The following is a 22,779-nucleotide window of genomic DNA, read 5'->3' on the forward strand; positions in this document are numbered from 1 at the left end:
TTTTAATCCTGCTTGGCTGCTTGCCCTTTATTGATAGATTGCCTCTCTATATATAGAGAAGGGAAACTTGAACCAAAGTAATTTATTACATATTCCAGAAGCTCCTAATCTACTTAACAGCCAAGTAATCTGGTGGGACCAGCTTGTTGGGACATGGGCCACATCTGGGCCATGACAGGATACTAATCATTATCTATATTTATGTAGAATCTAACATCTGCTGCATATTTTCAAGCCATGGTCTAAATAGCAGTGAGCTAGTTGTCATCATACCTTATAATGTTTGTGTGGTTGCAGCCTTGTAAGTGGTTTGATAACTAATAATTGTGCAGAATAAATTATCAAGAAAAGAACAAATATTCAAGAACTGAGTTCTAAATGCATCATATATTGTTTAATATGAGGTCATTCATTTCATACAAATGACCAAAGATATGCAAAATTGCAAACATAAAAATATATATTTAGTCTGGGACACATGCATTTCAAGGCCCACTCAACCATTATATCAGCCTACATAAACTGCTAAATTCAACCAGTATGCATGTTGCATCCTACCACAGCTGCCTGTTACTACCCCGTATTCCACCACTAGCAGAGCAGGGCCATAAAAGCCGATATTTACAGTGCTGGCAGTATATAAAATGAACTGCAACTAGCATACGGAAAATCACATTGGTCTGCAGTGGGACATAGAAAATTAAAACTACAGTCTCCTATAATAAAACTATCCGCAGTAGTATTTATAAATGTTTCCACAAAAAGTCATCTGTTTCTACAACCTTTTAACATTAATCTCAAGGGTTCACTAGCACCCTTACAGCCACTAGATCTGCTAATAACCAAATCCTGCAGCCAGCTACAATATAAAAGGTAATTATTAGATTGCATGATGCTACATACAAGGTCAGAACTGGTAAAATCACGCTGTGCCCTAACTCAAGGTCATCTAATGCCATCACCCTCCATGAGGGGACTTTTAGATGCTGACCTCTTTAAGCTTTTACCGGAGGAATCTTTGGCCTTAACAAACTTCCTTGGCTTTTTTAGTGACGTTGTACAGCTTTGCAGATTTTGCTGCTCTCTAATGTTGTTTGAAGACAGTACTACCTCATCAAGAGCCTTGTGCAGTGCCTCTTTAGCAATTTTATAGAGTTCAGAGGATTTTGAAGCTTCTTTTGCACATTTCACTGCATCACAGCAGAGATCATTGAACCTTGCAGTTGAAGGATCCTCACGGTAGCCCCTCAGATCAATGTAGTTATCCAAGGTGATAATATTTTTTGCATGCTTTGTCCAGCGTTTCAAGACATAAGCCTTTGGAAGGGCACGTACTCCTTCGATAATGAAAATCCGGAGAGCATGCCTGCACAAGATACCACAGCTCTCAAACAGGCAGCAACTACAATTCACCGTACTTTGATCTGGGTTGAAAGAGACAGTATGTGTTTCATCATCACCTTCATATACTGTGACATGATACTTGTGTACTGTCTCATCCTCGAGTCTCTCAGCATGGTACCCAAAGGACTCAACAAATTGCTCCTGAAATATGCCAAATATTCTGCTAGTGAATATTGAACTCCCTTGTTTCTCCACTGGTGACGCAGTCCTCAATGCTGGCATTTGAAACATTGTCAAATAATCTGCCTGAGCTTCAGTTTCAAACGAACTGGAAATAGCTTGTCCAAGTTGCCAGACAGCCATCCGCAATTGGGTCTTGGACGAGAAGTACTTCTCAATAACCTTGTCAATATTTTCACAGGTTTGTGGCAGCAGGTTTCTGGGATAAAATGACTTCTTCGTGTATGCAGGGACCCATTGTTGGCGAATATCATAGAGAGACTGTAAAAGCTCATTATTTCTGAACCCATGCTTTATGATGACCGAGTTCCAACCTGATTCAAATGATTCTTCTATTCTGCACCCATCAATGCACTTCCTCAGATCAGTTATGAAAGGCTCTAGTTCTGGAAACATATCATGTAGTTCCTCCTTGATGGTGTCTAAGATATGTTTTTCACAGAAAATATGGTGAGTATCAGGTAGTACCTTGGCAATAGCAGCTGCCATTCCTCGGTTCAACTCTGTTAGCAAAGAAACTGGAGGCCCCACACGCATTGCTTCAAGCCATTTTTCAAATAACCATGCAAATGATGCTTCAGACTCGTCAACAAGTAGTGCGCACCCAAAAACAACAAACTGTGCATGATGATTGACACCAGAGAATATGACAATAGGGATATTCTCCTTGTTTTTCCGGTATGTTGTTTCAAACCTAACAGCATCACCAAAATGGTAGTAAGCCATCCTAGCTTTAGCGTCAGCCCAGACGATATTGGCCGTGCGCCCATTCTTGTCACACTGCACAGCATAGAAAAATGCAGGGTCCTCGACTTGCGCATTCTTAAGATATTCAAATAGGCTGTCAGCATCTTCTGGCCCTAAATCATTATACCGCATCTCTCTAGGATGCTGAGAATCTTGGCCATTCAGTAGGAGATTACGTGTGTCGGCGAAATTCTTTGCAATGACAAGTACTTCACCTTGCGACCGAACACAGCGAACTCTGCTTGCTGGTGCTGGGTTCAGCTCATGAGTATGCTCTAGGATGAGTTTGGAGACCATCCAGACATCTTTATCCTTTCGTATTATCTCAAACAATGCATCACAACCATCCCTGGAGGGATCCAACACATGCACTCTCTCGGTGTCCTCTCCATTGTTCTCCCGTCCTGAATGGTGTCGGTGCCTCGAGCATACAAGCTTCAGCATCTTGAGTGACTCATCTTGCGACTTTCGGGACTGACGTACACGAGCTTCAAATCCCACACGGCTGGCATACGAGTAGTAAAATGTCTTGGCGGACTTAACGGATTCAAACTCCATACCAATGTAAGGGTTAACCACGGCATCAGTCTCGATGGCGATATAATGCACTCTGCTGGGCAGCCCGACCTCATGGTTGTGCTCCTTGACAAGCTTAGTAACAACCCACTTGTTGTCGCCTCTGCGGAGCACCTCGAGCATTGCATTGCAGCCCTCCCTGATGGAGGCGGCCCGCTTCCTTGTCTTCTTCCCCGCCACAACGCGCTTCTCCTTGCTGAACCCTTCCCTCGAGCACACAAACCTTAACATGATAATAGACTCACTGCACTTGGACTTGCGCGACCGGGCAATGCGGACGGAGAACCCAACACGGCCGGCATAAGCAATATAGAAGGTCTTGGCAGCCTCGCTGGACTCGAACTCCATCCCCAGCCGGGGCTCCAGGCAGGGGTCGGATTCGATCGGGAACAGGTCCTTGCAGATGGACTGCGGCTGCGCAGCCGCCGGAGGTGGCTGAGCCTGGTGGTCAACGATCTGGACATTGTGAAGCGGCATCTGGTCGGCGTGGGGGCTCACGCCGAGGGAGGCCCAGAAGTTGATGCTGTCATCCTCAAGGTCCACCACCTGGGGCTCCATCATCCCGTGCCCCGGCACCTGCCCTCCCCCAATCCCCTCCGCTCCAACAGCAAAACAAGAACCAAGGAAATTACTAGCTGCTGCCGCCGCACCCAATTCAAGAACCAAGAGAGCAACCTCCAACTCCAACTTCCCCTGGCTCCAGCGCTCTGACGCCAGTCCAACTCCGCGGGTGAAAAGAGAAATTGCAAGCAGGTAGCCACCGTGGCTCCAATCGCAGAAATGGGGAGCAAGAACCCTAGAGAATTGACTCGGTGAGACCTGGGGTTCCGATGGAAATGCAAGAAAAGGAGATGGATTTGAGGGGAGGAGCAAGGAAAGACGGTACCTTTGGGCTCCCGGGCTGCTTGGTTGGCTGCTCGGCGCTGCCTGCGGTCTGCGGCTGCTGGTGCTGCTGCTGCGGTCAGCGGCCCGGAATCGTTCAGAACACTGGTCGGCGGTCGCCACTCGCCAGCACGAGAGCGGTTGTCTTGCCTCAACTTTCGCTTGATTTTTTCCCCTTTTATTTTTTTCTTTATTGACTCTCCCTCTCTAGAATAAAAACCATTTCATCTTGAAACTGAACCAGTGACGACCTGGTCACTGTTGAGTTTATTTCGAATGTCCAACTCATAGAAGTGTTTGAAATGCACTCAAAGAGTAGTGTTCAAAAAAAAAATTAGATTACAGGCTTTTTGGGAAGTGTTCAACCTAACTCTTGGCTCTTCTTTTAAAAAAAAGAAATGAAAAAATCAACCAAGAGGTCACAACTAGTGGAATTTTTTTTTTCCTTCAAACAAAAACTAGAGGAATATCCCTACCAGGTACTGAATTTATCAAATGTTAAAATAATCTCTAAGAAATTTCAAAGAATATAGTTTCCTTCTAGAGATGAACATGTCGTTTATTGGTTTCGCTCATCAACAAATTGCAAGTGGAGTATCTTCGTGAAGGAAAACTTTCCTTTTAAAAGGATGCTACAAAAAATATGATCCGTAGAGTTAAAGGAAAAATTACTCATCAATATCACTAAGGATAATACCTCTTTGGCCGTTCGCACGTCGCCCAGCCGTCCTCTGCCCCACGCCCACCGCCCATCACCCTCCCCCTTTCACCCGCCGCCCAGTCACCCTCCACCCGCTGCCCAACTCCACTAGTATGGCAGAGCTATAATTCCAGATCTGCTCCATTCTAGATCTGTGGATTTGAATATTAAACCGGTAACTCCAATATTAAAATTTGGTGGGGATTATTAAGGAAAAGGTGAATTTTAATGTCTTTTCGAGCCTTTTCTTCTCTAGATCGGCTGGCTCTTTGAGCCCATGCCCATGCGGTTGCATTCTTGACCTGGGACTCGATTAAGTTAGGGTTGGCGATGAGAAAAAGGAGAGAAGAGAGAGGCAGCGGCGCAACTACTTCCCTATCCCTTCGGGGGTTTAAGAGGTTGGACGACGTGGGTGCATCCATATCTAGGCCGCCTCTCTCTTCTGTGAGTGATGCAATTGATAATCCCTCCATCCTCTTGGTTCTCTCTTTTTTCTCTCTTCCAGATTTGGGAATCATCTCTTGAGCCGGAGCCAAATCTCTTCTTTGTGGCTTTGGTCTGGTGGTTCGCAGCTGGAGGAGATTGGTTGGGGGGGAGCACTAGTGTTAGCGCTTATTGGAACTGCGTGTGTTGAAGCTCACCCGCATAAGCAGTGGCTATGCGGTTGAGGCGTTATATCTTCGTCTTCCCTTTCACAGACGACCACTAGCGGGTGATTGAATTTTTGGGACAGCGGTTAGAGAGTCATGCCTTGCCTCTATTGTTAGTGTATTTCAGTGGATTACACTGTGAGTATAGCTCCTTTTCTCCTTATTCTAAGCAGTATGTACATATGATATGAGATTGGGCATATTATTCTAAGTACAATAGTTTAAACCTGTTTAGTCTCTAGTTTTCAGTTGGTTTTGACAACCCTAAAGATCAACTGATGTTCACTTGGTATGTGTCTATACATTGAGAAAATCGCGTTGACTTGGTTCTCTTGAGGGATATCAATCTTTTGATCTCTGGTTTGTTGTTGCTGCTAGCTTAGAGTGTGAATATCAATTTTGGTACTTGGTTTAGTAGCTGATATAACTTCCCAGTTCTGTTAGTACTTGTTTTACAAATGGTTTGGCAGTTCTGTATCTCTCGCAGTAGCACTGTCCATGATGATTTAGTTCTAGAGTGTTATGTTCAGGTTCAAAAACTAGATGAGAACTTAGTAATATGCCCAGTCTATGATGTATTTTGTGGAACAGTTAGGGAGCATGATTATTGTGTCTTGGGGCCAACTGTTATAGAATATCTGAGAGCAATTCAACTTGCTACATGCTGCTCAATTACTGGTTTAAACATGATGGATGATAATTTTGCTTGTGTATTGTTGTCATTTTCATTCCAGTTCATGTTTAATCCATATATGTTGTTATACTACTTTGTTTGTATATGTGGAACTGTGTCCATGCTCAATTTATTGCATTTTATATAATAATCTAGAAATCCAATTGCTTCTGAGATGGTTAGTTCTAGCTCCTTTGGCCTACCACCATCGTCCTCGGACACGATTAAGCCTGAGAGTTTTGATGAGACCGGCTTTAAGCACTGGCAGGCCCGGACGAGGCTATGGTTGATGGAGCTCGGACTATTCTGAGTCCTCACTAAAGAGCCACCTGCCTCTCCGGGGGAAGCCGTGCTAAACGAGATCAAAAAAACGTGCCTCAACACGTTAAGGGTTCATTGGGAAAAGGCCAATGCCTCTGCCCTAGCACACCTCTTGGTTGTCCTGTCGAATAGGCTTTTCGACGTCTATATGGGGTTTGGGGAAGCACGGAAGGTGTGGACGAAGCTTAATGACAAGTATGCTGAAAGAGACAACGGTAATGAATCCTTCATGGTGGCAAGTTACCTGAACTTTCGTATGGGAATGGCAAATGAGTCATGGAACATATCCATGAGTTGTAGCTAATCGTGCGAGACTTAGTCTAATATGGATATGTCCTTTCTATGAATTTTCAGGTTAATGTTATCCTAGCCAAGCTGCCCACTTCTTGGCATGACTTTGTCGCTACGTGTCGGCACTTAAAGTAGTTGTTGTGTAAGGAACCGTCCAAATAGTATTCTAATTAATCATTAAATTGATCATTTACTTAATCACGATTTCAATGATTAATCAAAATACTGCTTCGGTAATCCCGACACATGCTTTGTGCCCAATATCGAAACACATGCCTTTCTAACATATCACATCACAATAAAGCTTAACAAAAATCGAGTAATTTAACTATATTACAAGTTCTTAAGCATCCATAATATCTTACAATTTACAACAAAATAGAGCTAGGAGGAGACTGAAACTAACCAACTCCTAGATAGAAGAGAACTATGCAGCGGAAACTAAAACTATAAACAACAAAAGGAGGATGGAGCCATATGCCCTTAGGCTCTATCACAAAAGCACGACCTTCGAGTAGTTACCTACTCATATCCGTCACCACCCTCGATGGGCGTGAAGTAGCCAAAGACCAGCTCCTCTTAGCCGGTAGCACCTGAAAGAGCAGCGTGAGTATGAAGGTACTCGCAAGACTTAATCCATATTGGGTACTTATAGATAACCCGACTCTAAGGATTATGAATAGGATGTTGCAAGAATACGATCACATGGTTAAGTAAATTTATATGCGAAAGAAAATTTTGATAAAAACGTGTGTGAGCATCTAGACTTAACCAACATAACTATCTGACTCATAACTATTAACTGAACATATATGTTAAAAGAATCATAGTAATAATATCTGTAAAGACATATCTCAACTCATCAACTATCTCAAACCAAACTCAAAACTTTATGACTGCTGCAAATGGACAAAATCATGCTCATAATCGAGAGCGCGGTATTTCAAAATATTTCTACACCTTGCATGAGAGTACAACTTTACCCACAAGACTCGAGAACTATACGACTTGAGTGACCACACAGGTCCACCCAAGGGGGTACTCATATCAATATTTCTCAATAAACCTCAACTATTTGAATTAGGCATCGCTTGGTGCAGAGCCCACTTAGGTTAACTCCCGGAGCAACCTCAAGTGTCTCTTATAAGCCTGCCCGCTCACACCATCGATGTGCAAGCTCAAATGATCATAGCTACATAGGTATTCGGCTTATCTTATCATTAGATCGATATGTAGTAAGTACGGTAAGTGCTAGAGCCAACTGCAACAACGATCGGTGCTTAAACGACGCAAACGATCTACGGTGTCTAGGTTCCTTTCCCGACCTACCCTGGGGAACTCCACATTGGGGTAGGAGAAACACCCCTAACACCGTCCACATCTCATCTTATCCTCACTACTCAACCAACCAATACCATCAACCCAACATTGTTATCAATGTGACAGTAATTAAAGCCTATAGCTCGCGAACAATGAATTCATTTCATCGCTCGACTTCTACCGAAGAACCTAAGCATGACTAAGCAATTTGGTTGGCCTTTGAATTAGACAACATCAAGTTAAACCCCGGTTACAAAGATATGGATAATCAATATCACAAGATAGAGAATGTAATGCATCAATATAGGTTCTACCCATACCAAAACTCCACGTCGACTTGATAACATGCAAACATATATAAAGCATATGTTATCATATTAGACACATATGATTCAAATTAATATGATAAATATGTTTAGATGTTTGTCTTGCTGCTCAGGCGGCTGCCTGATGATACCCACACAGAATTCACAGAATCAGCATGGCTCGGTGTCACCTTCAACCACACCCGTGTCACGCTCTGGATCCTCGTTCACTAAAGAAGAATGCATGCAATGATGAGCATGGATGATGTGTAACAATGTATGCTATAATATGTATAACAATAAGCTAAAGGTGCAAGACATGCGAAATAAAAACAAACTTTGCGATCTAAATGACTTTGGAAAGTTAACAGGAGGCCAAAGACTCCGGGTTGAACTCCGAACCTCCGGGTTGTACTCTGGACAGGGGTTCTCTGCTAAATCTAAATCGAATTAACCCAGACCCTCCGGGTTGGGTGGATTATCCGGGTGAGGCTCCAAGCGAGGGTACTTGGTTAAAAGCACCACGAATTACATGGACCCTCCGAGTTTAACCCGGACTATCCGGGTTGGGCAGACTTGCACTTCTCGATGATCTTCCTCGGCTGATTCGACTCGCATGATAAATCTATCATATATAAACATACATATACACTATACAAAGGGTTCTAGACTCAACTTGCACCCTAAACCCTAACGATTTTTTAGCACAATTCATCGGGGTTTTCACTGGGCTACCTAGACTATACTGGTTCTACCTGGACTATCCGAGTTGTCCAGAGAGGTTGCTTTAAGGGGGGAAACTCGGCGATTTGATTTGCGAGCCTCTCCAAACCAAAGAAAATAATGTTTGAGATAGTTCATAGAGTCTAGAACTCACTCACCAACATAGCAACATGATTCCTAACACAAAACTCATTTGAATCCACTCTTTTTGCTCTAAAGCTCAAGAACTCGAGAACTCCGCAAACTTAGCTCTAAACTCGAAATCGACCCACCAAAATGCACATCCTTGCTATGGGAGCCTATGAGACTCACCCAAGAAACTTTGCCAAAGTTGGTGACCGTTGGTGGAAGGTGGAAAATCTCAAGAAGAGGAAGAACGCGGGTACTCCTCGTGCTTCAACCAAGAACATCAAAAGACATCAAAACCAGCTCGAATCCTTCGGAAAAACAAAAATGAATTAGATAGATGAGGAGCTTAGGAGCTAAGGATCGCATTAGTAACACATGCATACCTCGATTTCTTCTCTTGAGGTGGGATTTTGGGTAGAAGGAGCGAGTGCTTGAGAGAGGGAGAGCTTGGACTGCACGGTGGGAGGGAGAGAGAGGGAGTTGGTGGGGGCTGCTGCCCCAAGAGGAGATGGGGTGGTTTGCCCACCGGGTAACGCCCACGTATTAGAGAATAAGTCTATTTCAACTATGAATTCATTATTTTTCTCCCGAATTACTTCCTCTCAACCGATTGACTCAAAACGAAAAGCTCTAGCGTTCCAAAACAAAATTACTCAAAATTAAACCTAATTATTATGAAGTATGATTAGGCTTAATTACATAATTATAGCTTTGGGATGTGATAGATTGACTCTTAATGAGCTCATCACTGCTATAAATGTCGAGAAGAAGTCCAAGGTGAGCTATGGTGGGGTGAAGGCGCCCGCTCAAGCTAACCTTATCGAGCACAAGAACCAGCCTAGGAGGAATGTGAAGAAAGAGAAGACCAAGCCTGGGTATTCAGGGTTGAAGGCTAATGTCATGAAGAAGAAGAAGAAGCCCGGGATTATCTGCTATGTCTACGGTGGGTTGGATCAAAGACAATAGATGTTGTGACCGTAAGGGCAAGCGACCGACACCTGAGCAACAGAAGGCAGCCAAAGCCAAAGTGCATGTGGCGGTTGCGATGGTCGGTGATACCAGCAAAAGAGACTCCACTAGTGGGTATGTATCTGAAGCCTTTACGGTAAATTCACCAGTAAGTTGGTAGGTTGATACAGGTGCAACAAGACATATTTGTGCTGATCAGACATGTTTTACTTCTCTTTAGGGTGCAGATGGTGGATCCATAATGATGGAGAATGGGATCTCGGCAGCAGTACGCGGAGTAGAACAAATGAGCCTAAAGCTGACTTCTGGCAAGACTTTGTCTTAAAGGACGTGTTGTTTGTTCCTGTCATGACCCGTAATCTTCTTAGTGGATCAGGTTGCGCCAGTAAGGAATAAAATTAGTCTTTGAGTCAAATAAAGTAGTGTTGACCAGGTGTGGGTTGTTTGTAGGAAAAGGCTATGATTGCGGAGGCATGTTCCATATTTCTATTCTTGATAGTTCTACAAACATTTTCTATTCTTCATATTCTAATAAGAATATTGATATTTGGCATCTTCTTCTTTGTCATGTTAATAATGAAACAATTGTGCGTTTGGAAAAGATGGATCTTATTCCCTCATATAATTATGACAAGAGTTATAAGTGTGAGGTGTGTGTGTGCAAGCTAAGCAGCTCTGCAAACCATTTCACTTGGTCGAGGGGAGAAGTACCTCGCCACTTGACCTGATCCATTCTGATCTTTGTGAGATGAATGGAATATTAACCAAGGGTGGCAAAAGATACTTCTTAACTCTTATAGATGATGCTACTAGGTTCTGCTATATCTATTTACTTAGAACAAAAGATGAAGCATTAGAATACTTTAAGATCTATAAGGCCGATGTGGAAAACCAGCTAGGGAAGGCAATAAAGAGACTGAGGTCTGACAGAGGTGAGGAATATATTCCCAGGGATTTCTCCGAGTTCTGTGAAGAAAGTGGCATAATCCATGAGTTTATACCACCATACTCACCACAGGCCAACAAAGTAGCCAAGAGAAAGAATCGAACGATTTGTGACTTGGCTAATGCTTTGTTACAAAGTTCTGGTATGGCTAAATCATGGTGGGGTGAGGCTGTTCTCACAGTTAACTATGTCCTAAACATGGTTGCTCCTCAAAATCACGAAGTAACCCCTTATGAAGGATGGAAGGGGGGAAATTGAATATGTCTTTTCTTCGCACTTGGGGTTGTTTAATTAGCTAAAATACATGTTCCCCTGCCAAAGAAAATGAAATTAGGACCAAAGACAGTCGATTGTATCTTCCTAGGGTATGCACACCAAAATATCACCTATAGATTCCTAGTGGTCCATTCTGAGGTCTCAGACATTGCCATCAACTCTCTCGAGATGCTACATTCTTTGAGCACATCTTTCCTATACGAGCGAAGGAGGTTGATATCCTTGATCTTTTAGTTGATGACCCTGCTCCTCAGAGTGTCAGTGACACGATTCCTGAATTGGAACTTAGGAGAAGCAAAAGGCAAAGAACAACAAAATCACTAGGAGATGACTTTGTCACTTATGTTATGGATGATGAACCACAAAACCTTTCAGATGCATACACTTCTCTAGAAGCGGAGTACTGGAAGTAAGCAGACCATAGTGAGATGGATTCAATGATCACTAATAGAACCTCAGAGTTAGCAGACCTCCTAGTTTGCTGCAAGTCGATCGGATGCAGATGGATCTTCAAGAGAAAACGTAGACCCGATGGTACTATAGAAAAGTACAAATCACGACTAGTGGCTAAGGGTTTTACGCAAAAGGAATGTGAGAACTATTTTGATACATATTCTCCTATTGCCAGATTGCCCACTATCCGCGTGCTCTTAGCACTGGCTGCTTCGCATAATCTTCTTGTGCATCAGATGGATGTCAAGACTGCTTTCCTCAATGGAGAGTTGGATGAGGAGATTTATATGCAGCAGCCAGATGGATTCGTGGTAACAGGACAAGAGAGTAAAGTATGCAGGTTAATGAAATCCATGTATGGTCTCAAATAGGCCCCCAAGCAATGGCATGAAAAGTTCGATACTACACTAACTTTGGTCGGCTTCTGTGTCAATGAAGCCGATAAGTGTGTGTATTATCGCTACGGCGGGGGACGATGTGTCATTCTATGTTTATACATGGATGACATACTGCTATTTGGGATATACCTAGAAATGATTAAACAAACCAAGTCATTTCTATCTTAGAACTTTGATATAAAGGACCTAGGAGAAGCTGATGTAATTTTAAACATTAAGCTGCTAAAGGGCGAGAATGGGATCACTCTAAGTCAATCACATTATGTGGACAAGGTGCTTATATGTTTTGGTATGATAGACTGTAAACCTGTAGCCACGCCCTATGATCAAAATGCTAAGCTGAAGAAAAATGTAGGCTACGAAAAAGACTAGTTAAAATATTCATAGGTGATAGGTTTCCTCGTGTACTTGGCTAGTGCAGCTAGGTCTGATATTTTATATGCAGTATGCAAGTTGAGTTGTTATACATCCAACCCGGGAGATGCTCAGTGGATAGCACTGAAGAGAATACTTAAGTATCTGAAGGGGACAAAGAACTTAAGGATTCATTATTCTAGCCATCCTGCAATTATAGAGGGATTCAGTGATTCCAACTGGATTAGTGACTCGAATGATGTGAAGGCTACGAGTGGATATGTTTTTACTTTAGTGGGCGGAGCAATGTCTTGAAGGTCATCTAAACAGACTATCCTTACTCGCTCCATGATGGAGGCTGAGCTAGTGGTACTAGATTCAGCAGCCGTAGAGGCAGAATGGATTAGAGAACTCCTTTCTGACCTGCCGATATTGGATAAGACAACCCTGGTTGTTCTGACCTACTACGATAACCAAACCATTATGGTTAAGTGAAGAGTAAGAAGGACAATATGAAGACTTTGAAGCATATAAAACGGTTACTCAAGTCGCTGAGGCATGCAGTAGAGATGGGTTTTGCTGTGGATTATATTCAATCTGAAAGGAACCTTGCAGATCCTTTCACAAAAAGAATGGCTAGAACGGTCATTCAGGTAGCGTCAAGAGAAATAGGATTACTATCCACTGATAAGGTTCACACCGACAGTAACCTATCCTATGAGATCAAAGATCTCGTGAACTAGGCTCTAGAAAAACAAGCTGTGTGGATATAAGAGAAAATCGATCCTAATGAATTCAGTGTCATATAGCAATAGATATCGTCCTACAGGACATCTAGAGGAATTCACCTATGTGATTGTGTGGTCGCAATCATAGAGAAGCTGGGTACTTCTCTAAGTGGCACTCATGAAGTAAGATACATGGACATGACCGTAACGTTCAACTCGAGAGCTAAAACAAAAGCAGCCTCGTACAGGGTGTTGCATATGAGGAGGCTCTCGCACCAAGATTGAGGATCAAGGTTTAGTCCCCCTCATCCTGTGTGAGCCAATTTATATGCAACTAGGAAACTTGATCAAACCCGAAAGGTACATATTACTCAAATCCTATATATCAAACTGATAACTCCAACATTAAAATTTGGTGGGGATTGTTGAGGAAAAGATGAATTTTAATGTCTTTTCGGGCCTTTTCTTCTCTGGGCCCGCTGGCTCTTTGAGCCCAAACCCATGCTGTTGCATTCTTGACCTGGGACTCGGTTGAGCTAGGGTTAGCGATGAGAAAAAGGAGAGAAGAGAGAAGCGGTGGCACAACTGCTTCCTGATCCCTTCGGGGGTTTGAGGGGTTGGACGGCGTGGCTGCATCCATATCTAGGTCGCCTCTCTCTTCTGTGGGCTACACAATTGATAATCCCTCCATCCTATTGGTTCTCTCTTTTTTCTCTCTTCTGGATTTCGGAATCATCTCTTGAGCTGGAGCCAAATCTCTTCTTTGTGGCTTTGGTCTGGTGGTTCGGAGCTGGAGGAGATTGGTTGGGGGGAGCACTGGTGTTGATGTTGATTGGAGCTACATGTGATGAAGCTCACCCGCATAAGTAGTGGCTGTGCAGTTGAGGCATTGTATCTCTGTCTTCCCTCTCGCCGGCGGCAACTGGCGGGTGATTGGATTTCTGGGATAGCGGCTAGAGAGCCGTGCCTTGCCTCTATTGTTAGTGCATTTCAGCGGATTGCATTGTGAGTATAGATCCTCTTCTCCCTGTTCTGAGCAGTATGGTTGCGTGCGCTATGATGCTCGATGATGTGCATATGATCTGAGATTGAGCATATTATTCTAAGTACAATAGTTTAGACATGTTTACTCTAGTTTTCAGTTGGTTTTGACAGCTCTAGAGATCAACTGATGTTCACTTGGTATGTGTGTACATTGAGAAAATCGCTTTCACTTGGTTCTCTCGAGGGATATCAATCTTTTGATCCCTGGTTTGTTGTTGCTGCTAGCTCACAGCGCGAATATCGATTTTGATACTTGGTTTAGCAGCTGATATAACTTCCCAGTTCTGTTAGTACTTGTTTTACAAATGGTTGGGCGGTTCTGTATCTCTCGCAGCAGCATTATGCTTTATCAGTTCAGAATTTGTATACTCTGTTTGCTCAGCAGCACTGTCCATGATGATTTAGTTCTAGAGTGTTATGTTCAGGTTCAAAAACTGGTCGAGAACTTATTAATATGCCCAGTCTATAATGTATTTCGTGGAACAGTTAGGGAGCAGGATTATAATGTCCTGGGGCCAACTGTTATAGAATGTCTGAGAGCAATTCAACTTGCTACCTGCTGCTCAATTACCGGTTTAAACATGATGGATGATAATTTTGCTTGTGTGCTGCTGTCATTTTCATTCCAGATCATGTTTAATCCATATATGTTGTTCTGCTACTTTATTTGTATATGTGGAACTGTATCCATGCTCAATTTAGCATTTTATACAACAAAGAGTTAACTGAATTGATCAAAATTTCAAGAAATTCAAAGTTTGATGAAGGAAGCACAAGCAAACAACTGAAAGGGAAGGAAGCAAAAGCAATGGAAGTATGGAACATTGTTACTTTCAGGAGTCCTATCTGAAATCAGAGCAACTAAAAATGGGCACAGAAGATTCAGGTGTTGCTGTCAAATCTCAGAACAGCATATAATTCCTACAGACAGGGTCGATCAGTAACAATCTACGGCCGAAATCACATTGGCACTGTCTCAACATGACTGATGCCATACCATTCACATAGATGAAGAGTAGAACTGCAACCATTCTACAGCTAAAAACCTGAAAAGCCAAAACTGTTCAGCCATTATGATCAACCCCTATCGGTTTCGTTATTTCCTGAATTTTCTGAAGCTGAAAGACCAAACCACAACTGCTGCTCCCTGACAACAAATCTATCATGACTGCTGCTCCCTGACACTAAAACTTAGAACTGAAGCTCTGAATCTATCAGAGCAAAAAGAACCATCCAGTCCTCATGCCATCAAATCTGGGACGAACTGTGATGCTTTCGAAGAGGCGAATTGCCAGGCGGTCATAAGAATACACCTTCCACTGCTGGACTTGCCGTCTCCTTATCCACATCAGGGAAAATAAACTGATCAGCCGCTGCATTCACAAGCCGAACAATGGTGCAGTTAGTGAGCTACAAGCATTGCAACTCTTGCAGGCAAAAACCATGCAAGAAGTGACATAGAGTTAACCCTTTAGTAAAGCAACAGATAAGGGAAAAAAGTCTATCTAGAACAAGTAGCATGCTCATGAAGATAGAAAATGCAAAAACAGTAGTGCTGCAAGTAAAACTACTATGCAGATGCTGCATGTCCCACAAAAGCAATAATGGTTTCAATCCACCTATCGTAAGTGAGCCACAACATTGTTCAGATACTACCAGAGAGTGATAGCTAACCCAAGCTGCACACCAACACACACAAGCACCAGAGTCCGAAACAAACACAGCACTGCATTTCCAGTAACAAGCCAAAGCAATACAGTTTACTGCAAACAAAACAAACCCAAAGAATCTGACAGATGAATTTACACAGATTCATGATCTAAAAAATGAATTTGCACTGATTCAGAACTACAGATATTCAGAATAAGCTTGCAAAGAAGTTTACAGAATTTCAGAGCAATATTTTTTTTAGTTCATTTCTGACTAACTCTGCATGAACACCATCGAGAATTTCTACTGATTCGCACCTTCCATTCGGCTCAGAGCAAATTCAGAACTACTTTCAACTTTCAAGAGATAATGAATCCTGCAACAAGTTTAATTGACAAGCACTGACCTCTGGCGTGGGCTCTCAGGACCACAATGTCAAGGGGCTCCCTGCTGCGTGGCAGGTCCGTGACGAGAGGGGTCGGCTGCCCGTGGCGGCCGGCGCGGATGCACACCATGAGGCGGTAGAACTGTAGCGTGAGGTGCGCCAGCTCGCTCCTCAGCAGGATCGTGGACCTCCCGGAGTACTGGAAGGAGGCCCAGTCCTCCTCGCTGAAGTTGCCGGAGTCGTTGGCCCGCACCCACCGGATCTCCCGCTGCTGGGAAGTTCTCCACACCCACCGGCGAACGCTAGCGAGCGGCGCGCACGCCCAGTCGAAGAGCTTCACCCATTCCGACTGCAGGAATTCATCAGAGCAATCAGCAATGCACAGAGTTGGAAGTAGTAATCTTGGCACAAAATGTAGCAAGAAACGCAGAATCTTTGACGCAAACAACTTCAAGAATTCAAGAACTCAAGAATGCGATCGCACGACAGAGAGGGGGCGGGGGGAAGGGACGAGGAGCTCACTACGCTTGTGATCGGGAGCTCAGGCCGGGCGTGGGTCCAGGGGATGACCTCGACAGCCCACTGCATCGTCGGGCCAAGGCAGCCGCCGCCGGCGACGGCGACGCCGGAGCGGCAGGGGAGGCGCCTCCAGTTGGCTCGGAGGTAGCGCCCGTGCGCGTCGTGCAACAGGACGACGCCGGCGCTGGCGCCCGTCCCGACGGCGCGCCACATGATGGCCTGGATCTCCCGCTCGTCCCGGTCGCGCTGGGTCGCAGCGCGGCGGCGGCAGGGGAGGAGCGACCAGCGCGGGTCGGGGGCGCCGAGGTACCGGCCGTAGACGCCGCGGAGGAGGACGTGCCGCGTGCCACGGCCGCCGCCCCCGCCGCTGGCTTGCAGCCTCTGCACGGCCCACGCCGCGTGGTGCGACGCGCGGCGCGCATCCAGGAGGACGCCCCGGCCGTCCTCGGCGGCGTGGAGGTACGTGCCGTGCTCCAGGCTCCGCAGCCGCACGAACTCCGCGCCCTCGAACACCTCCATTGCTGCCGACGACTCGAGAGGATTGAGGAAGGCGGAGGCGGATGGCTTCTCGGCTTCTTGGTTTCTTGGCGTCGCGTCGCGAGAGAGACGAGCAGAGAGGAACAGTTTGTAGTGACGGTTACGTTTAGGCGCCGAGACGAGCATTTGAAGGCGCTGTCAGCGCAAGGCTAGCCAATGACGGTTGGGCCCAGGGACGGGCCCGATCAGATGAAGCCAACCGCAGTCACTGACCGGTGGGGTCACATGCAGTGAAATGCACGGTAAAAGCCAGCAGGTCAACGAGCCCAGCGCGGCAGCGCCGGCGACGAGAAGATGCGGAGTAAGCACGGATCGGATGCGAATTGAGAAGCCAATATCATGGATTAAAACAACAGAGTTGTGATTATTGCAAGTGATTCGGTCCAGTTCTTGAAAGCAAGTGGATTTACAGAGTTAGTTAGATGGATTCCATGGCCATGGATGCTAGTTTGGTGCTTCCTGAGCTGTGAAGTGTAGTAGTAGTAGTAGTATAGCTCTGCTTCTACGTGTCGGCCTCGAGGGGATCGAAAGACAGCGAGTCGGACTTCTTGGCGGCCTTCCTCCGGAACGGCCGGCACGCCTTGACGCTGAGGTCGACGGCCGCGGCGAGCGCGACGAACATGGCGGCGTCCTCCATGCACGTGACGTGCTGCATGGCGAGCTGCACGAGCGGCCGGCTGCTCTTCGCCTCCCCCTGCACCCTGCAGCTCATCACGAACCCGCTGCCCGCGCACGCGGCGCCCAGGCTCACCGCGCAGTGCTCCGCCGCGGGGGCGCCGGCCACCAGGGACGCGGCCGGCGCCTGCCTGTCCAAGTCGATGAAGAACTCCCCGCCCTTGTTGCTGCTCAGGGGCACCTCCGACACGAGCACGCAGTCGTCCTGGCGCTCTGGCAGGAGGTTCAGCCGCAGGCGCACCGTGTCCTTGCTCGCCACCGCCGGCGCCGCCTCCCGCCACGCCTCGAGCCGACCCCACGGCTGCCAGCTCTCCGACGACCCCGTCGTGTCCGCGCGGACGATGAGCCACGCGCCGGGGTTGGACCGCGCCACCGTGTCGCAGCCCGTCGCCGGCACGAACGGGGTGGCCATGAATGCCGCGGCGACGGCGGAGCCGGACAGGTCGTGGATAACCACCTTCCAGCCCTTCCTCTCCCTCCTCATCTCCATGTCCTGCTCCTCGCTGCCGGAGCTCGACCAGTACTGCCTACCCAACGGATCAATCTGAGACGGCCTGCAAACACACCAAACATCACGACGGAATGATCTTATCCTATCAACCTTCTCCCAGTTCGACGGAATTGATCAAGAAGTTGAGAGGCGCTTACCGCCGCCTATCGCGGATGAACTTGCAGCTGAAAATGGGCTGCCTGATGCTGCCATGAAGCTGGACAACCTGCGGGTTCAGCGCGATCTCATCATCAAACTGGAAGATGTACCTGGGGTCAGCCTCCAGCTTCACCCTCAGGTGCAGCTCCGGCCTGGACTCCCCCTTGCCAATGCCTGTCCATCCATGGTGAAGCAGCACAGGCTTCCCCTCACGCCACTCCGACCCGATCTCCACCCTGAACATCCCGACCAGCCGCTTCCTCCCGGCGATGCCGCAATGCGCACCAAACCAGCCCAGGTACACCGCGATCTCAAGGTATGGCCGAGGGGCACGGAACCACCCCGGTGTCGCCAGCGCCTTGAGGTCAGCCTCGTCGAGGGAGAAGACCGCCGCATTTGTGAAGGGATCAAGGTTGAACTCTGAAGAATGGATCAGGGGCACAGGAGCTGTCTGAACCGGGAACCCTCCGAGCCGGATTTCGCAGTGACAGAGCCGGACCACCTTCCTAGCATTTCCACCAGGGAGCTTCAGACCAAGCTGTCCAACTGACAGCCTCACAAATGGCTGGGGATCCATGGCGTGTGTCACTGGAAACCAGCTCCCTCCATTGCTGTTGCTGAAAATTTGGCATTCCCACGCTGTCAGATTTAATGTGAGGATACAATTGCAGGAAAGGTAAACTACATTGCCTAGGTAATGGTAGTGTCAGACATGCCCTGAATCAATGTAAGATTAAGCATTCTCAGATTCATTGGGGCAAAGCAAAGTATCCAACACAAAGCTACCCATATTTTTCGGTAGAAAAAACGTGTTTGCAGTGCCTAGATACTTGGTTTTCCTTTTTTTTTTCAGTCCAACCTTCAGAAAATACTCATACTTATCGCTTTGACTAAGATTCGATTAAATTTTTAAAACTTGGACCATCAATAGCTATCAGAATATTTAGTTTGAAAATATAAAAATCATATATATAGATTGACCTTAAAAAATACTTTTATAATAGTATATTTTTATTAGACATTATAACTATATTTTAATATAAAATAATAGTCATAGTTGCACATCGAAAACCGTAAAAATAAAAAATGATAGGTATTTAAGACCAGAGGGAGTATTATACGAGAAAGATGAATGTTGATCCAGCATATTCCCTTGGCAATCACTATTGCAAAGCACTACAAAAGGCACTCAGCACCCCCCGTTTAAACAAACAAAGCAGAAGGCATCGGGTGCTTTGCAATGATGGCAATGGAAATATCGGACATGTTTGGTTCGCGTATAAGTTTGCCGCACCTAAAGTTAATCAAGTGTGGTTTGCCATAAAAAAATGTAGCTAATAAATTCTTATACATAAGTGTGACCAAATTAGTTAAAAAATAAGTGTATGACGTGTGGACTATGAGCTAATAAAGTATGATTTGTCATAGATTCGTGTGGACTAGGAGCTAAAAAAGTATGATTTATCATAGTTATGATAGTTAATTAAACAGTTACCTAAAAATCTATGACATAACTAATCTTGAGTATGGCAAATTTGGACACGGATCAAACAGCTCGGACACAGGTTATATGATAATCTGAAAGTGGAGCTGCACTTGCAGAAAGCTCAGGCGGCCAAAGCATCCATGAACAGTATCAGCGGCACGCCGACTTGATGTGATTAAATTAATAACTGTCCCCGAAAGGGCAGCCATCACAGTGCTTGTGAGGTAGCCCAAGCTCAGAGTGCTCCCTCGTCGCCGCCGCTAGGCGCGCACATAAGGCGGCCGGGGCAGCACGGCACGGTGTCGCCACGCTAAATTGCCCCGCCACGCCCTGCGCTCGCCTCTCCCTGATGCTGGCATGCTGCGGCTGCCGCTTCTTGGTGTCGTAGCTCGCCACCATGTCCAACCAATATCAGCAGCGGCCGCCCCCACAGCAGCAGCAGCACTACGTTGGCCGCCATGAGCAGCAGCCGCACGCGCACCAGCGGCGGCAGCCGTATCGGCAGGCCTGGTACGGCCACAGGGCGCACCGGTCCGGCGCGCTGCAGTGGGCGGCGGCGGTGGTGTTCACGGTGCTGGCCGTCGTGGTGCTGGTGGCCGCGGTGGCCGTGCTGATCGTGGTGCTGCTGCAGCAGCCGCGGTCGCCGTACATCGCCGTGGGGTCGGCGCGGCTGGACACGCTCGTGTACGACAAGCAGGGGACGCTCGACGACGTGCAGTTCTCGCTGCTCGTCGAGGCGCGGAACGGCAACGCGCACTCGGGCGCGACCTTCTCGGACCTGGAGGTGCGGCTGGCGTTCAGCGACACGGTGCTCGTGAGGCTGCGCGCTGCCCCGTTCGGCGTGCCGGCGAAGGTCACGGTGCCTCTGGGCTACGTGGCACGCGCGCAGGGGGCGCCTCTGGACGCCGCCGGGAGCGCGGCCATGGAGGCCGCGCTGCGCGACGGCGTGGTGCCGTTCCGCGTGGACGGGGAGGCGCGGACGCGGTGGAAGGTGGCCGGGCCCATCCGCGTCAAGCACTGGACGCGCCTCGCCTGCGAGCTCCGGTTCTTCTGGCCCAACGGCACAGCTCTCGGCTTCAGCTGCAGTTCCAAGTCCAAGTTCGGGTTCTTCTGACGGCCATGCCATGCATCAAGACATCTAGGTAACCTTTCAAACTCCAATCCAATCTATGGCTGGTTGCAGAGTGTGATCGGCCAAGTTTCAAGAACAGCATCTGGCTTTAGTTTCTTGGACTCTTTCTCCCCCCGTGTATAAATTGGCAAATATCAATTCCTCCCTCCCTCCATTTGTTCAATTACTGGTACTTAGGAATCGGCAAAGTCGTAGCTCCAAATTGAGGTGACAAATTGGAGAACAAATACTGGTAGAAACAATCAAACATGATAGTAACAATTACAAGATTTGGTTCGTTTGTGTTTAATTTGTTGGATGATTAATGCCCCTTTCTTTGCTCTTTTTTCCTCCAAACTTTTCTTTCTTGGAAAATTGAAGGGAGAGGAATGTTTTGTGTAGGGAGGAAAAGAAGGCACCAAATCCGAGCCCTTTTGATCCCCAAAGGACAAAAGGAAGGGGAAAGGATAAAAAGATACCACCGTTAAAAGAAGAAACAAAGTGCGTGAGAGAGAGAGAAGAGAGAAGAACAACAAGGGTTCAACAAATTGTGGCCTGAGTCAGTGCTCAGTGGCCAGCATGTGCTCCCACGGATTTCAATTTAGTTTTACAAAAAAAAAATCACGGGCAAAATGACTGAAATTCGCAAAATTTTGGTCAATTTTCATCCTCTGCTATGTAGATCCTATATATCAGTGAAAAAAATTACAAAATTAAATATTTCGTCCCCTCTGAAATTCGTGAATTTTTGCCGAAATTTCCCCGAAATTTTAATCCTAGGGTGCTCCTCCTCTGTTCCTGCCTTTCCTTGATCCTTCCTCTTTCTTCGGCTTGCTTGTCTGAAAGTAAACCAGGTCCAGACCCCAAGAATATCCGACTCATCCATTGATTGAACCACTCCTCCCAAGCTCATATCATATAATTGAGGATTTGAGAGTACAAGCAACCGATACTAGTGCATACATATGTACAAAGATATATGTATGCATGTTTCATAGTGTACGCAATCGATGCCTGATGCTAAAATTAAGCAAGGAATATTTCCGAAAGATGAATTTAACTAGAATTTCATGGATACGGAAAGGAATTGAGCCGCACCTGTCTTTCCAAATTGGCTCCTTGGCTGTCCCTCGCCCCCAAAGGCCGAAGCAGCAGAAGGGGAACTCGGCCCGGCTCGATGGATGCACTAGAGCTGCTTGTTCAAGCTACAGGCGGCAGCTGCGGGACAGGACGGCCACATGAAACCGCCGCTGGAGCACAGACCGTACTCCATGGTTCCAAGGCACACGAGGTCTGAGTTCATCTTGGCCGGAGGCCGAGCTGGAGGTGGAGGGATCAGGAAACGAGCAGGAGCAGCGGGAGGAGGCGCTGATGCTGAGACAGAGAGAGAGAGAGAGAAGTGGGCAGGGCAGAGGAGGAAGACGACGACGGCGACCAGCTGGAGCAGATGACGAGTAGTATATCCCACGGGAAGCCGTCGATGACGCGACGGTGCCATGCCAGCTGGAGTGCACCGGCGTCCACTTGCGGCCTCGCTTTCCGACAGCCAGGCATGGACTGCGACCCACTCTTCGATTCCTCATCGTTTTCTCACCTTGCGATTACCAGTTCCCGCGTTCCGTTTCCCATTCGGATGCACTTCGTCATCGTCCGGGTTGGCTCCGCTGGTTGGGTTTTTACATTTTTGATCTTTTTAAA

At 46.6% G+C, this 22,779-nt stretch overlaps 3 protein-coding genes and 1 pseudogene across 3 annotated transcripts; all 4 read right to left on the reverse strand.

Moving 5' to 3' along the window:
* Positions 1 to 663: 663 nt before the first annotated feature.
* Positions 664 to 3,956, reverse strand: LOC133899337 (protein FAR1-RELATED SEQUENCE 9-like). The gene is made up of 2 exons (XM_062340325.1): positions 3,794 to 3,956; positions 664 to 3,703 (listed from the first exon to the last, which is right to left on the reverse strand). Exon 2 carries the CDS (start codon positions 3,466 to 3,468, stop codon positions 946 to 948), a length of 2,523 nt encoding a protein of 840 aa, XP_062196309.1. The 5' UTR covers positions 3,469 to 3,703; positions 3,794 to 3,956; the 3' UTR covers positions 664 to 945.
* A 10,919-nt stretch (positions 3,957 to 14,875) lies between these two features.
* LOC133898792 (uncharacterized) lies at positions 14,876 to 17,349 on the reverse strand. The gene is made up of 3 exons (XM_062339527.1): positions 16,627 to 17,349; positions 16,126 to 16,453; positions 14,876 to 15,442 (listed from the first exon to the last, which is right to left on the reverse strand). The coding sequence occupies exons 1-3, from the start codon at positions 17,284 to 17,286 to the stop codon at positions 15,369 to 15,371; spliced, it is 1,062 nt and encodes a 353-aa protein (XP_062195511.1). The 5' UTR covers positions 17,287 to 17,349; the 3' UTR covers positions 14,876 to 15,368.
* Positions 17,350 to 17,500: 151 nt separating this feature from the next.
* LOC133898790 (uncharacterized) lies at positions 17,501 to 22,525 on the reverse strand. Its single transcript, XM_062339526.1, has 3 exons — positions 22,180 to 22,525; positions 18,484 to 19,101; positions 17,501 to 18,389 (listed from the first exon to the last, which is right to left on the reverse strand). The coding sequence occupies exons 2-3, from the start codon at positions 19,059 to 19,061 to the stop codon at positions 17,663 to 17,665; spliced, it is 1,305 nt and encodes a 434-aa protein (XP_062195510.1). The 5' UTR covers positions 19,062 to 19,101; positions 22,180 to 22,525; the 3' UTR covers positions 17,501 to 17,662.
* On the reverse strand, positions 19,108 to 22,172 carry LOC133898793 (uncharacterized; annotated as a pseudogene).
* Positions 22,526 to 22,779: the final 254 nt, after the last annotated feature.

This window comes from Phragmites australis, chromosome 18, assembly GCF_958298935.1.
Source record: "Phragmites australis chromosome 18, lpPhrAust1.1, whole genome shotgun sequence".
NCBI lineage: Eukaryota > Viridiplantae > Streptophyta > Magnoliopsida > Poales > Poaceae > Phragmites > Phragmites australis.